The following is a 15,575-nucleotide window of genomic DNA, read 5'->3' as shown; positions in this document are numbered from 1 at the left end:
CCTCTCCTCTTGTTTTGTTTTATAATTATACAAATTACAAAATGTCTGAAGGCCCTTTAAAGGGACTGTTTGTGACTTTCAGAAATGCTTGTTAACAGCGACACCTGTGGCCGTTAAGCCAACGAAAGTCAACGTCGGGCTCGCGCTTGCTCGCTCTACATAGACATGAAGGAGCATCGCTCAACACAGTGAGGCGACACACGTCAGCTAAAACCACAACATCACTCTATATTTCAGCTGCTTGGCAGTAATGTTAGCTGACCAGACCAAGGTCTCTCCATGAATCAATGCTGATCCTAGTGTTGGCTTTTCCTGCCTCAGCAGCGAGTAAAGTTATTGTCTCCACCCGCAGCCGGAGGGAAGAGAATATCTAGTGAATGCACAGTGGACGTTTGTGCAGAAATAACTGCTGCAGCTCCTCCAGACCAACAGAGGTTTCTCGTGTCTTGTGAAGTGACGGGGCTCCGCAGAGAGAAACATTATCGTCTCCGACCAAAACACCGGCGTCTCCCCCGTTCCCTCCGGCCGCGGTCGGGAGGCTGAGGCGGGAAAAGCCAACACTAGGATCAGCATTGATTCATGGAGAGACCTTGGTCTGGTCAGCTAACATTACTGCCAAGCAGCTGAAATATAGAGTGATGTTGTGCTTTTAGCTGACGTGTGTCTCCTCACTGTGTTGAGCGATGCTCCTTCATGTCTATGTAGAGCGAGCACAAGCGCGAACCCGACGCTGTCTTCCGTTGACTTAACGGCCACAGGTGTTGCTGTTAACAAGACATTTCTGATTCTTACAAACATGCTTTTAATGTGAAGAATGGGAGACATTTTTCATTTTTTTCTGTAAATGTAACGGATGTGACGCCATGCACGCTCACGAGTGCCTTTTAATTTTTCAGCTCCGCTTACAGGGCTAACGGTGTGCAACGATAGCTAATGTTTGGTTAGAAATGGAGTCCGTTAACACCAACAAACGACCAGCCTCCAACACAAACTGCATGGATATACGTGTAAAAACGTACATACAGTCCCTTTAAATTAATTTATAACTAAAAGAGTAATGTTAGCGGTTCATGAAACTGTCAGAAACAGTGAGAAAAAAATAATTAATTTATGAGTTTTGGTTTAATAATCATCAATAATTGTCTGCAGCTCGTCCGTCCTCAGTCTGCGTGGAATCGTGACTTCAGCTCAGCCGTTTCCTTCCTCCCAGCTTCCTCCTCTCACAGCTAAACTCTCAACTTTCAGTCCTCTCACTCTGCTTCATCCATCATGTTGAATGCCTCTTGTCTCTCCTCTCTTTGATCCTCTTCATCCTCTGTCATCTGCATACGTTACAGGCCGGCAGGTCTTTCATCCCTCCTCCTCCTCTCCTCCCTTTCCTCTCCCATCAGACCATCCTCTCACCCTGCTGGCTCTTTACCTTCCCTCACTCTCTCTGCATCTGCCTCATTTTCACCGTGTGTATTCGCGGGGCAGCTGACAACATCTGGGCTGGCACACTTTCTCCGTGGTTCCCCTCGGCAGCATCTGTCAGCGCTCCCCACCTGCAGACACGGAGAGCATTAGATGGTTAAAAGATGAGGCGTGTAATCAGCGGCTGCTCAACATCACAAGTCGCTGGCCGTTAAATATACTCTCTCTCTCTCTCTCTCCAGTCTGTCAACATCTGGATCTGCTCTCTGCCTCTGCTGACAGATGTGCAAGAGAGACGAGAAGACTTTATAGATACGAGAACAACAGTAAAGTCTGTTTCTAATGGTGGAGATTAACGGCAACTTCAGCTTTTATTTGGTGACAGAAGTAGAGTTTTAGTGAAAACAGATCTGGGCTCCATTTCAGTTAATCTTTCACTGCAATCGTTTAAGAGGGCTTCAACTCACGCTCTTAAATTTCTACTTACGTTTATATATTCAATTTAACAATGAAAAATGTTTGGCTCCGGCAGGTTCTTAAGATGCCCCTCGCCTCCTACGATCATCTACTGTCATTTCTAAAAGCATCTTAAATTACGATGCTTTGAATTTTTGGAAAATATACTTATTTACTTTCTTGCTCATAGTTAGATGAGAAGATTGATACCATTTTCATATATGAAAATGGTATCAATCTTCTCATTTAAAGCTGAAGTAGGCGAGATTGGAGCAAATATGATTAATATTTCACAGACCGGAGGAGAACAAGCAGTCAGAGCTGATCTGAGGTCTGCTGTCCATCTGCCGTCTATGTGAGCCGGCTGTCAATCACTCGCGAACTCCGACCAAACGGTCAAACTAGGCAGCGCTGATCAAATATGAATCAATATTCTGTTATGTTAATGCCTATTTCTCTCCTCAGATGTTCTCAGAATCATCTTGTAGTGCACTGTTTAGCTGTAAAATGAGAAAGTTTGTGACGTCGTCACCATTGTGAAATCTGGTGAAGGAACGCCAAGTTCTGGTCACATGACCGGAGCACAGCCAATAGGAACGCTCTCTCTCTGAAATGACCTGTGATTGGTCAAAGTCTCCCGTCACGGGCTAGATGTTCTAAAGCCTGTAAACAGAGCCATGAGGAGGAGCAGAAGTCTAGTTCTCTCTCAGAACACTTGAATTACAATATGCTGAAAGGTTATTATGGGATTTTTGCCCAATGATGCCAAAAAGATACTGACTACTGAAGCTTTAATTCTCAGCAAGAAAACAGTCAAAACAGTTTGGCGACACAAACAAGACCGAATCCAACTCCCCGTGCTGATCTGGCTGGTTAATCAGCCAGCTTTCCATTTGCAAATGACTTCATCAGCTGACGTTACGAAACAACCAACACCAGGTTCGTGCAGTTTAGCGTATTTTGCAAAAGGAACGCTAACTGATTTACCGACCACATCCGCCCAGAGAGTCTGTAATAACTAGTGGAAGTTATCCACTCAACTCAATATTAGTAGTATTAGCAACATTAGCCAGCTAAAACCATAATGTCACTGTATATTTCACATGCTTGGCAGTAATGTTAGCTGACCTGTCAACATTTCTGTTCGCTGGACGGGCTTCACTACATATAACTTTGTTTTGTTGTGCGTCCGTGGAGTCTGAGTTGTGGTGGCGGCTGGTTGTTCGTTAGCGTTAGCAGTTAGTTGCACACTGTTGGCCCTGTAGTGGAGCTGAAGAGCGTAAAGGCGCTCACAAGCGTCCGTGACGTCGCATCCGTTGGGTTTTCCTTGATGGACTTCAGTGTTTTAAAGTCCAGTTTATCTCTCGATGTGAATGGGAGCATCATTAAGACAAACAGCTGTCAGTTTGTACTAATATAAAAACTTTATTTAAACGTGTTAACACTCCAGAGCAGGTACCTCTCAGAAGTGTGTCACATGCACTAAATAAATAAATAACAATAATAAAGTGCAGATGTTTGCAGTGTGTTGGGTCCCTCTTGGCCACCGTACCCGTCCGCTGAGAGGAGTTCAGCTCAGTTAACGTGAACAAACTGCAGCCTCTTTAACGAACACGCTGCTGTGGAGCACAAATCAACTGTTATTTACAATGAGACAGTTTAGAAGCACAATCTGCTGTGACTGCTGCCAACAGCCGAGGACCTCCAATATGACCGACCTTTTCCAGTCCGCTGCTGCTTTGCTTTTATTTAATAAGTCCAGTATCAGACATGTAGTGACATACAGTTAACATGACGACACGGAGACACTGAGAAAGTCAACTAAAACTAAAAACGCTGTGTGTCTCAGGTAACATCAGCAGGAACTGCACAGAGAGAGGTTGGTCTGACGTCTACCCCGCCGTCACCATCGCCTGCTGGTCCGACATCACCGATGAACCCGGCGAGGTGAGTTCAGAGTCTGTTCACTTTCTGTGTGACGTTCTGTTTGTGCTGCATGGGTACAGTTAGTTACCGATGATGATGGTGAGTGTGTGCACGGTGCAGATTACCATCTGATCTGAGCTCTGTGTGTTCGGTTTCATCTCTGCTGTGAAGCTGCTGCAGAAACTTCAAGTTTCATGTCTGGTTGTGCAACAATACAAGCAGAGAACGTTTTAATAAGCTGCCTTTTTTATTAAGAGTTTGCAATTTTACAATACAGATAAAAAAACAGTTGATACAAAATGACCCATTAGTTTAGACCCAGTTTAGACCCCTACAAATCCAGTTTAATCATCATAAACCCAGTTAGGACTCCTACAAATCCAGTTTAATCATCATAAACCCAGTTAGGACTCCTACAAATCCAGTTTAATCATCATAAACCCAGTTAGGACTCCTACAAATCCAGTTTAATCATCATAAACCCAGTTAGGACTCCTACAAATCCAGTTTAATCATCATAAACCCAGTTAGGACTCCTACAAATCCAGTTAAATCATCATAAACCCAGTTAGGACTCCTACAAATCCAGTTAAATCATCATAAACCCAGTTTAGACCCCTACAAATCCAGTTTAATCATCATAAACCCAGTTTAGACCCCTACAAATCCAGTTTAATCATCATAAACCCAGTTAGGACTCCTACAAATCCAGTTTAATCATCATAAACCCAGTTAGGACTCCTACAAATCCAGTTTAATCATCATAAACCCAGTTAGGACTCCTACAAATCCAGTTAAATCATCATAAACCCAGTTAGGACTCCTACAAATCCAGTTTAATCATCATAAACCCAGTTTAGACCCCTACAAATCCAGTTAAATCATCATAAACCCAGTTTAGACCCCTACAAATCCAGTTAAACCATCATAAACCCAGTTTAGACCCCTACAAATCCAGTTAAATCATCATAAACCCAGTTTAGACCCCTACAAATCCAGTTAAATCATCATAAACCCAGTTAGGACCCCTACAAATCCAGTTTAATCATCATAAACCCAGTTTAGACCCCTACAAATCCAGTTTAATCATCATAAACCCAGTTAGGACTCCTACAAATCCAGTTTAATCATCATAAACCCAGTTAGGACTCCTACAAATCCAGTTTAATCATCATAAACCCAGTTAAGACCCCTACAAATCCAGTTTAATCATCATAAACCCAGTTTAGACCCCTACAAATCCAGTTTAATCATCATAAACCCAGTTAGGACTCCTACAAATCCAGTTTAATCATCATAAACCCAGTTAGGACTCCTACAAATCCAGTTTAATCATCATAAACCCAGTTAGGACTCCTACAAATCCAGTTAAATCATCATAAACCCAGTTAGGACTCCTACAAATCCAGTTTAATCATCATAAACCCAGTTAAGACCCCTACAAATCCAGTTTAATCATCATAAACCCAGTTTAGACCCCTACAAATCCAGTTTAATCATCATAAACCCAGTTAGGACTCCTACAAATCCAGTTTAATCATCATAAACCCAGTTAGGACTCCTACAAATCCAGTTTAATCATCATAAACCCAGTTAGGACTCCTACAAATCCAGTTAAATCATCATAAACCCAGTTAGGACTCCTACAAATCCAGTTTAATCATCATAAACCCAGTTTAGACCCCTACAAATCCAGTTAAATCATCATAAACCCAGTTTAGACCCCTACAAATCCAGTTAAACCATCATAAACCCAGTTAAGACCCCTACAAATCCAGTTAAACCATCATAAACCCAGTTTAGACCCCTACAAATCCAGTTTAATCATCATAAACCCAGTTTAGACCCCTACAAATCCAGTTTAATCATCATAAACCCAGTTAAGACTCCTACAAATCCAGTTTAATCATCATAAACCCAGTTAAGACTCCTTCAAGTCCAGTTAAACCATCATAAACCCAGTTAAGACCCCTACAAATCCAGTTAAACCATCATAAACCCAGTTTAGACCCCTACAAATCCAGTTTAATCATCATAAACCCAGTTAAGACTCCTTCAAGTCCAGTTAAATCTTCAGAAACCCAGTTAAAACTCCTATAAATCCAGTTTAATCATATTAAACACAGTTAAGAACCCTACAAATCCAGTTTAATCATCATAATCCCAGTTTAGACCCCTACAAATACAGTTAAATCATCAGAAACTGTGTTCAGGGTTTAATACCACGACGGTTTCCTTTCGTGTTTTCAATCAGAACAAGTGTACGTGCGAAGTCCCACGCAGCAGAGCAGGAAGTGCTCGCCTCCATATTCAGTCTGTGGTGTCGACACATCACCGGATCATATCTCTGTTTTGACCCACTTTAATCGCTTTGTTCAACAGAAACAACCACAGACCCAGATTAGATGATCTGATTTTAAAAAGTCAGTTTCAGAGAGTTTTTCTCAGTATTCTGCATTTATCAACACATTTTTTGCAACTTCATTTGAACTTTAAAAGAGGTCACAGGACTTTGAACTATTAAAGTTGTGTTGCCGTTAGCGGACGTCACATCTGTTGGATTTATCCGAAACTGGCCCGGCTTCTTCACACTAAAAGCCGTCTACAGGCTGATAGAAGAAACACAGACATTCGCGCAAGGTATCATTTTTTAGGTTCGGTTACAACCTGTTCACACGTTGGCAGTAAAAAGACGATTTATACGTGTAAAAAGTTACATACAGTCCCTTTTTAAATGTGAACATGTCCTTTAAAACTGAAGCTTTTACCATTTCAGCCTAGTGTGTCAGCATCTCTCAGCGTCTGTTTATCTGTTCAAAGAAGGCGCTCTGACAGAGATAAACGAAGAGGAAGGTCGGGGTTGAGAGAGGAGATCAGATGTGAGGAGAGAGAGAGAAGGAGAGTTTTTGGCTGACAGATCTCTGACCTCCAGCTGATCGCTCGGCTCGGCTCCTCTTTCTCTCCTCGGACCACCGTGAAATCGGTCTTTTCCTTCGTCGTGTCCTCGTTGTGTTTGTGTGTGTTTCTGCACTCAGAAGGACCGGCTTCTTGCATCTTTAAAGGGCCGGAGAAGACTCCTTTTATATCTGGCCTTGCAGATATTTTTGGTTTTATTTGTTTTAAGATGAGATTTCTGATTCTTACCCAAAACAACGGGAGTGGACTGAATGTAGTTTATGGCAGTCACAACTCATACCTAGTTCCAGCCCGGTTGCACCAAACGGAGTGTGAATGAAAGTAATTTGCAAGTAATTTTGCGTGCAATAAGAACGCCGCTCTTGCTTTTGGCGTGTCATTTGTAACCATTTACTGCAATGTAAGCACATCATAAATATGCTATGCTTAGAGCTAGTGACGTAGATGGGTCCAACAAACACAGGACTTTCAACCAGGAGATCGGTGTTCATGTCCCAAAGTGTTGTTGAGTTATTTTGAAGTACTTTCATGTAGTTTCCGTACATATTTGACCTAGTTTACGTACTTATTTTAAGCCCAGCCGTGATGTTTTCCTAAACCTAAGTAAGTGGTTTTGTGGCCGTTTCCGTAGTTTTTTTGCGTGGCGTAAAAATAACACGCGAAAAGGCTAAAAAGCGTTCTCATGACCCACGTTATGTCCTTGTAATGCGTGCTATTTATTCACCTTCCCATGAGATTGAGTTGTTAGTTCACACTACACAACGTTAGCCCTGATTGAACTGATGAATCGTGGACACATCCCAGATATCTAGCACGATAGACTAAATATAGAGCTGCAGGAATGAGTCCTAAAACCCCGAAATGAGTTAGCATTTTAGCACTTCCTGTTCCCTTGTCTGGAAGTCAATGGGTTTTTAGTTAGATGCCTGAAATAATGTCTGTGGTGAACACAAGCTGAAGAGATTTTAACGTTTTTCAAAAAGACGTCATCCCTGGAGCACTCTACACTCACCGGCCACTTTATTAGGCACACCTGTTCAATTGTTTGTTAACACAAATAGCTAATCAGCCAATCACATGGCAGCAACTCAATGCATTACGTCATCTAGACGTGGTGAAGACGACTTGCTGAAGTTCAAACCGAGCATCAGAATGGGGAAGAAAGGGGATTTAAGTGACTTTGAACGTGGCATGGTTGTTGGTGCCAGACGGGCTGGTCTGAGTATTTCAAAAACTGCTGATCTACTGGGATTTTCACGCACAACCATCTCTAGGGTTTACAGAGAATGGTCCCAACAAGAGAACAGATCCAGTGAGCGGCAGTTGTGTGGACGGAAATGCCTTGTTGATGTCAGAGGTCAGAGGAGAATGGGCAGAGTGGTTGGAGATGATAGAAAGGCAACAGTAACTCAAATAACCACTCGTTACAACCAAGGTATGCAGAATACCATCTCTGAACGCACAACACGTCCAACCTTGAAGCAGATGGGCTACAGCAGCAGAAGACCACCCGGTACTAGCACCGGCCACTTTATTAGGTACACCTTGTACCTAATAAAGTGGCCGGTGAGTGTATATCTGGTTAGGCTATAAACGAACTACACCACGGTCACATGAGCACGAGTATTCACAACGAGGCGGTAAAGGAGGACGAGTCGCCGTGATGACGTTTAGTCGTCTCATTTAGCCGCTTGTCAGCAACCGCCTTTTTTAATACAGGAGTATTTTCACAGTGTGGTATTAGTACTTGTTACTGCAGTAAAGGATCTGAATACTTCCTCCACCGCTGGAGAGCAGCTGAGTGTTCACAGTCTTGAACACAGCATCTTGTTGTGGCGAGACACCGGCTTAAACTCTCAGCTCCTCCAGCTGAGTTTTGGGGTTCAGCTGCTGGTCTTGGCGCTCTCTGCTCTCTAATCCGCCCTCGTCTGAAGGTAAACTGGAGGAATGTATTTCCCCTCGTCACAGGATCAGGAAGCAGAATGACAGAATAGTTAACCCTGTGAATGTTTCAACCACCAGACGGTCTTTTCTCTTTACAGTGAGCCTGTGTCGGTGTGTTTGTATCTGTGTGTGTTTTAACCCGAGGCGGCGTCCTCTGTGATGCCACGGAGCTTATACCTTCTGACCTTCCCAGTTATTGCTTGTAGTCGCGGCTGCATTCCAGGATCGGTTTATACTGATCTTTAAACAAGCAGGTAATATCCAGGTTTAAGAGAATATCCGGAACCATTATTGTGTCCACGCTGAATTCATGCCACACACTCCTCTGGAAGAAGAAGGGACCATTTTACTCTTGTATAAATGATAATTGTGATCATGTTTCCCAACCCAAGCAATAGCACTGTGTTCCCAGCCTGTGTTGAAAAGACATATTTAGTTAATTTAGTTGACTAATTGTTGTGATTGTTTTTATTTAATTGTATAGAAGTCTATGAGAAAATGAGCTTCTACTTCTCACTTGACTTATTATCTCAGTAAACATTGTAAACATGAGTTTATGGTCTCAGTCGCTAGTTTCAAGTCTTCTTCAATACAGCATGATGTTCATTTAGTAAATGATGGTCCCATTTAGAGTCAGATAGACCATAAAGCAGGGGATGCTTTAGGGCTTGGCAGTTCACTACCACGGCGTTGTCCGGTCTGGAAGTTGTCCGTGTTTTCACTTCATCAAAGTTAATTATAACATTTTGGTCGCCTAAAAATGTCTTATTCAGCGTTTGTTTGCACTTATCTCCACCCTCTCATGTCACTTCTCGTTGCAAAAAAAATAAATGACGACAGCCAAAACGTCAACGGCAAAAATGTCGAACTCAAGGCTTCAAAACCGTTGTCCACAAACTAAATCGGTGACGTCACCGTGACTACGTCCACTTCTTATATACAGTGTGTGGTTGAAGCACCAACCTGAGGGGCTGAGTAAGTTAACCTAACAGTAATTAAATAGTGCAGAAGCTAATAAATCATGTGCTGTACACTCATCTGAGCAGCTCGACAGAAAACAGCAGAACATAAAGATTTATGTTAACAGCACACACACACACACACACACACACACACACACACACACACACACACACACACACACACACACAGCTGGATTGTGATCCTCTCCAGAGCCCCTCAGGTGTGGGATCCCGCTCTCCGACTCCCAGTGAAGCTTCTATTTGTTTCCTGTGGAAGCGACGGAGGTTTTCCGTCTGGGAAACATTCAGCGGAGACCAGACGTCACCGCTGGCACTCGCACAGATACTCACACTTCACACACAGCTGATCGTCCTCTCTGAACGATGACCCTGTGACGACAGAACAGACCTTTGAATCAACAAACTTGAATGTCCCCGGTCACACATGTTGACTCAGGACATTTATTGTGAATTTAACCTCAAAAATGGACTCAAACGTGTCCTACGATCGATGTGGGGAAGTTGAGAAAGCTTTATGCAAATGTCCGTTAACACATGGAAGCGATAGACAAATCACATTTTATTTTGATTCGCTCGACAAGAGGCAGCGACTTGTTGAAACACATCGCTCAGAAAGTAATTTATTATGCACCAGTACGGTGTGGCAACATGAGAAACTGCCCAGTTTGAGCTGAAAAGAATGTAAATGATGCCAAACACACAGACAAGAGAGTCCCTGAACACATCGTTTGTCTTTTCTTCTTTACACAGCACATCTGTTAACACAACGAAACCTCTGTCGAATGTCTATGACACCCCGGAAAATCCACCTGGAGCAGTGTGGTTTATGAAAATACTGATAAAGGGAAAAACCTCTCAGGTAGCCAAACTGAGTCGGCCAAACATCTGCGTAAATCCAGCCAGACTTTTTTTTAACGTGAATTATTTTAGGTTGCTCACTCTAATTCACACACTTCGGCTGCAGTGAAATAAACCGCTGAAAGCACAACATTAAGAACCAAAATCAGGGCGCCGCTGAGATTAAGACGTCGACTATGAACCACAAGCCAAGGCTGTGTTACATCTCTCATCTCCCTCGTTTCCTGTCGTCTCTTCGCCATCTATCAGAATCAGAATCTGCTTTATTGGCTCAGTATGTGAACACATACCAGGAATCTGACTCCGGTTTTTCATTGCTCTAAATGTACTAACACAGAAATAGACATAGAGCTACAAACAAGGACAACAAAGCTGAGAAAAGATAACTATTATGTTCATACAAGTAAGTAAAAAATAAGATATATATATATAAAGCAACAATGAATAACAACATACCTTGTGTATATTCAACTGTTTCTGTAAATAGTAAACAAGAATAAAAATAGTGCAAAGAGTGCTGGACTAGATAATGAATTAATATAATATAACTATATAATATCTACTAAGCTGAAGCATAAAATAAAATGCACAAATCTAATTACTTTTTGCCAGGGCTAACACGATAATAAAGCGTTAACGCAAATTCGTTTTAACGCCACTAATTTCTTCAACGCATTAACGCAATCGATCTTCCAGATGTCATACTAGCTTGTTGAGAAAGGAGGTTAAATAACGCTCCAAACATACGCTACATTTTGGCGAGGAAAAACTGTCATGTCCATTTCCAAAGGGCTCCCTTGACCTCTGACCTCCAGATGTGTGAATGTAAATGGGTTCTATGGGTACCCACGAGTCTCCCCTTTACAGACAAGCCCACTTTATGATAATCACATGCAGTTTGGGGCAAGTCATAGTCAAGTCAGCACACTGACACACTGACAGCTGTTGTTGCCTGTTGGGCTGCAGTTTGCCATGTTATGATTGGAGCATATTGTTTTATGCTAAATGCAGTACCTGTGAGGGTTTCTGGATCAATATCTGTCATTGTTCTGTGTTGTTAATTGATTTCTAATAATAAATATATACATACATTTGCATAAAGCAGCAGATTTGTCCACTCCCATGTTGATAAGAGGATTAAATACTTGACAAATCTCCCTTTAAGGTTCATTTAGAACAGATAAAAAACTGTGTGATCAGTTTGTGATTAATCATTACTGACTATGGACAATCCTGGGATTAATTGTGATTAAATATTTGTATTGATATTGATTGTGCATCTACTTGTATTTGAATTTAAATTTGTGAATAATTTAGTCTTTCTTTTAAAATATTGGCAGATAAAAATTGTGTATTTTTAGCATTTTCAATCAATCAAGAACTTTATAGTCATTATGCAAGAATAACAAAGCTGCAGTTGCATCAACCTCAAATGGTGCATTATATTAAAAGACTTCACGCATATTTACAAGGAATAAATAAGACATGAATGAGATAAAAGATAATGATAAATATGAGCGATGAAAATACAGAATCTAAGACGCAGCACACGTGAGCATAAGATAAAGACAGTCCGCCAGATTTAGCCTTCTATCGTAGCCAGGAAGCCGTTCAGCCTAAAGTTCAGCATGGCTTTAATTCCCCGGTGTCAGAGAGGAAGACGGAAAGGGGCGAGCGAGCCACGAGTTTGTGGACGGAGATGCGTTTGGACATAGAAGGCAATGTGGCTGCAGCAGACCAGAGCCAGCAGGTCATCAGCTCCAGAAGGCCTGAGAGTCAAACTCAGGAATGACACTCTGATGCCAGGCTGTGACTGTCTGTGTATCCTCACATATTTGTCCTTGTGTATTTAGAGTGGACGGAGAGCGGTAGAAGAAGTACTCAAACACTTTACTGAAGTAAAAGTAGTAATTCTACAACGGAAAACTACTCAGGGAAAGTCCTGCATTCTGAAATCTCCAAACAGTTTGGGTTATTTTCCTTCTCTGCAGGATTTCTCAACGTCTGAATTAAAACTGTCAAGTCTGGTGAAACCACAGACACTCCTGATGTTTTAAACTCTAAATGATTAACAACTTCAAACTTTAACTTTCATTGTTGGGCATGTGGTGATGAATATTTCATATTATGGAGAATTATCTCAGCAAGATGGCGACGTGCAAAAAACAAGATGGCGTCGGCCAAAAACCAAGATGGCGATGGCCCAAAATCAAAAACCAAGATGGCTACGGCCAAAAAAACACGATGGCGACAGCCAACAACCACGATCGTGTCGGCCAAATACCAAGATGGTGACGGCCCAAAACCAAAAACCAAGATGGTGACGGCCCAAAACCAAAAACCAAGATGGCGACGGCCCAAAACCAAAAACCAAGATGGCGACGGCCCAAAACCAAAAACCAAATTGGCGACGGCCCAAAACCAAAAACCAAATTGGCGACGGCCCAAAACCAAAAACCAAAATGGTGATGGCCAAAAACCAAAAACCAAGATGGTGATGGCCAAAAACCAAGATGGCGACGGCCAAAAACAAAGACAGCAACGGGTTAAAACAAAGATGGCTACAGCCAAAAACCAAGATGGAAATGGCCAAAAACCAAAAACCAAGATGGCGATGGCAAAAAAAACAAGATGGCGACGGCCAACAACCACGATCGCATCGGCCAAAAACCAGGGTGGTGACGGCCAAAAACCAAGATGGTTTCACATTAAAGAGAATTATCTCAGATTTTAAACTTTGTTTTCAGAGACTTTAAGTAAAGAAATATACAGAAGTACAAAAACTCTTGTTACTTTTTGAGTGTCAATACACATGAAGAGCTTAAAACATCAATAAGGAAAATTAATTTGAAAACGTTGCTGTCAGAAGGAAAGAAAAGACGGAAGCAGGAAAAGACAGGAAAAAGGGAAAAAAGGACGGATAGAAGAATGGAACATGTGAAGAAAAGGAGAGAAAGATGAAAAGTAGGAACGAGAACAAAAAAGGAGGAAAGGTCGGAACTAAAGGGAGAAATGAGGGAAAATGAAGGAGAAAGTGAAGGATGAAAAAATAAATATGGAAAGAAGGACGGAGAGGAGAACGTCTCCAGAAATGGAAATCTTTAAGTAAAAGTGTGTCATTATAATGCTGAAGTACGGCAGCTGCACGAGTGACGTACAGCACTTTGCACGCCTGGATTATGCATTAGCATTATGTCAATTAGGGTCCTCACAAGTATAGCATTTGTAATGCGTACGTGCTCATTAGATGTATGTGTTGGTGTCCAAACCCCTACAGTATGTTATATATATATATAAACTGAGAGAGAGTGTGTGAATGTCCGGTTTATTACCAGATGGTATGTCAGACACGGGGAATGTTGTTTATAGATGACGAGAGAACGATGAACGCCAGGCACCGACGTGCACACACACACACACACACACACACACACACGCACACATAGTGGGCAGATCATCCCTGTCTGTCCAGAGTTTTTTGGAGAGTTTGTGTTGTTTTGAAACGAACCAGAGTCTCATCCTGACCCTGCTTTTATTGTGAAAGAGCCTCTCCACACTGTAAAAACACACTCAATGAGTGCTGTGTGTGTGTGGGGGGGACAACCTGGAAATAATAATAAACCTGAACCATCATCCTATCCACCTATCATCCAAAAATCTAACCAAACATACAAAGAAACACCGAAAAAAATCTTTATTATTAAGAGAATAAAGTCAGAAGTTTACGAGAAAAAAAGTCTTAATATTATGACTTTATTCTCGAAATCTCCGATTTTTTCCCCCCACAAAAATATAAAACTTTTGGGTCCAAACAATATACAAAACAAATAACTAAATATAATATACACAGTAAACCCATTAGTGAAAATAAATAACTATATTTTGGTAACTAAAGGTATTTTGTTGTGTGTTTGTGTGTCCAGCTGGTCTTCTACAGGGTGGTGAGGATCCTGTCCACTCTGGGCCACAGTCTGTCCCTCATCACTCTGCTCACCAGCACCATCATCATCTGTTTGTTCAGGTAAACACACACACACACACACACACACACACTCATCTGTCCACCAGTCACACAACCACACCAGTTAAACCAGTTAGACAAAACCTCTTAAGCATCTTCAGGTATCACAGTTTGATTTATTTAACCGACATAAGATGTTCAAAGCAACATGTGGGAGAGTTGATATTATGAATATAATATTATATAAATACCTGTTTATACCTGATACTTTTGTTTTTAGAATATTTTGTTTATTTTTGCATGTTTTTCAGTCAATGTGGATACATTTCTGACTAATATTTTGAGCTTTATGTCAAATAAATAAGCATGACGTGCACACTCAAAACATCTCTTTTGCCATGAAAGCAAGCTATAACTCTTTATATAACTAAATAAAACTTGAATTTCTGTGAATATGTATTTTACAAAAAATGAAAAACAGTCCACACATTTTTTTTTAAAGTTCATTTAAGTCTGACAAAGAATATTTACAGCTGTTAAACGGATGTGTTCAGGCCTCCATGGTTGTTCCAAAGTCTGCAAAATCTGACGTTTTATTGCAAATATCTGACCCACAACAAATGGTTGAATGTTGATGGATCTTTTTTAGTGAAATATACAGCTCAGAAAGTCAAAGTCACAGTTTTTCTACGTTAAAACTTCCGGCGGTGACGATTCTGTCGCTCCTGATGCGGGAAAAGAAAGAGTCAAAGAATGTATTTAAATGTCTTTTTTTATGTCAGTTCTGATTTAGTTTACTATAAATCATCTTGTGGAAGCGTTATCTTAAGCTCACGTATGTTTGAAGTCATAAATACGATCGCGGCAAAGAACTTCAGATTATTTTAATAGACATTTATGATGATGGTCGACAGTTTAGAGTCAAGAATGTGTGCGAGGCTCCAACATTTACTTTAACCTTCATAACCCTGGAACTTTAATCTCTCTATACATATATTAAGGATTACTGTCAGGATATATAATATAAACCTACAGTCTTAAACACACGTTTCCTAACACACAGAGCACTCAGGGTGATAACAGTATGTTGTAGAGAACGTGTGAGACCGATGAACGCT

General features: G+C 41.3%; 1 protein-coding gene across 1 annotated transcript in view; it reads left to right on the top strand.

Moving 5' to 3' along the window:
* Positions 1-15,575, top strand: part of LOC141759653 (vasoactive intestinal polypeptide receptor 2-like) — a 32,266-nt gene that overhangs the window by 9,962 nt on the left and 6,729 nt on the right. The window contains exons 5-6 of the mRNA XM_074621887.1: positions 3,719-3,816; positions 14,420-14,517. Coding sequence (XP_074477988.1) covers positions 3,719-3,816; positions 14,420-14,517 — 196 coding nt within the window. The remainder of the gene's footprint in view (positions 1-3,718; positions 3,817-14,419; positions 14,518-15,575) is intronic.

Source organism: Sebastes fasciatus, chromosome 21 (genome assembly GCF_043250625.1).
Source record: "Sebastes fasciatus isolate fSebFas1 chromosome 21, fSebFas1.pri, whole genome shotgun sequence".
In the NCBI taxonomy this organism is placed as follows: Eukaryota; Metazoa; Chordata; class Actinopteri; order Perciformes; family Sebastidae; genus Sebastes; species Sebastes fasciatus.
Note: the sequence above shows the minus strand (reverse complement) of the source record. Positions and strands in the feature narration are given on the sequence as shown.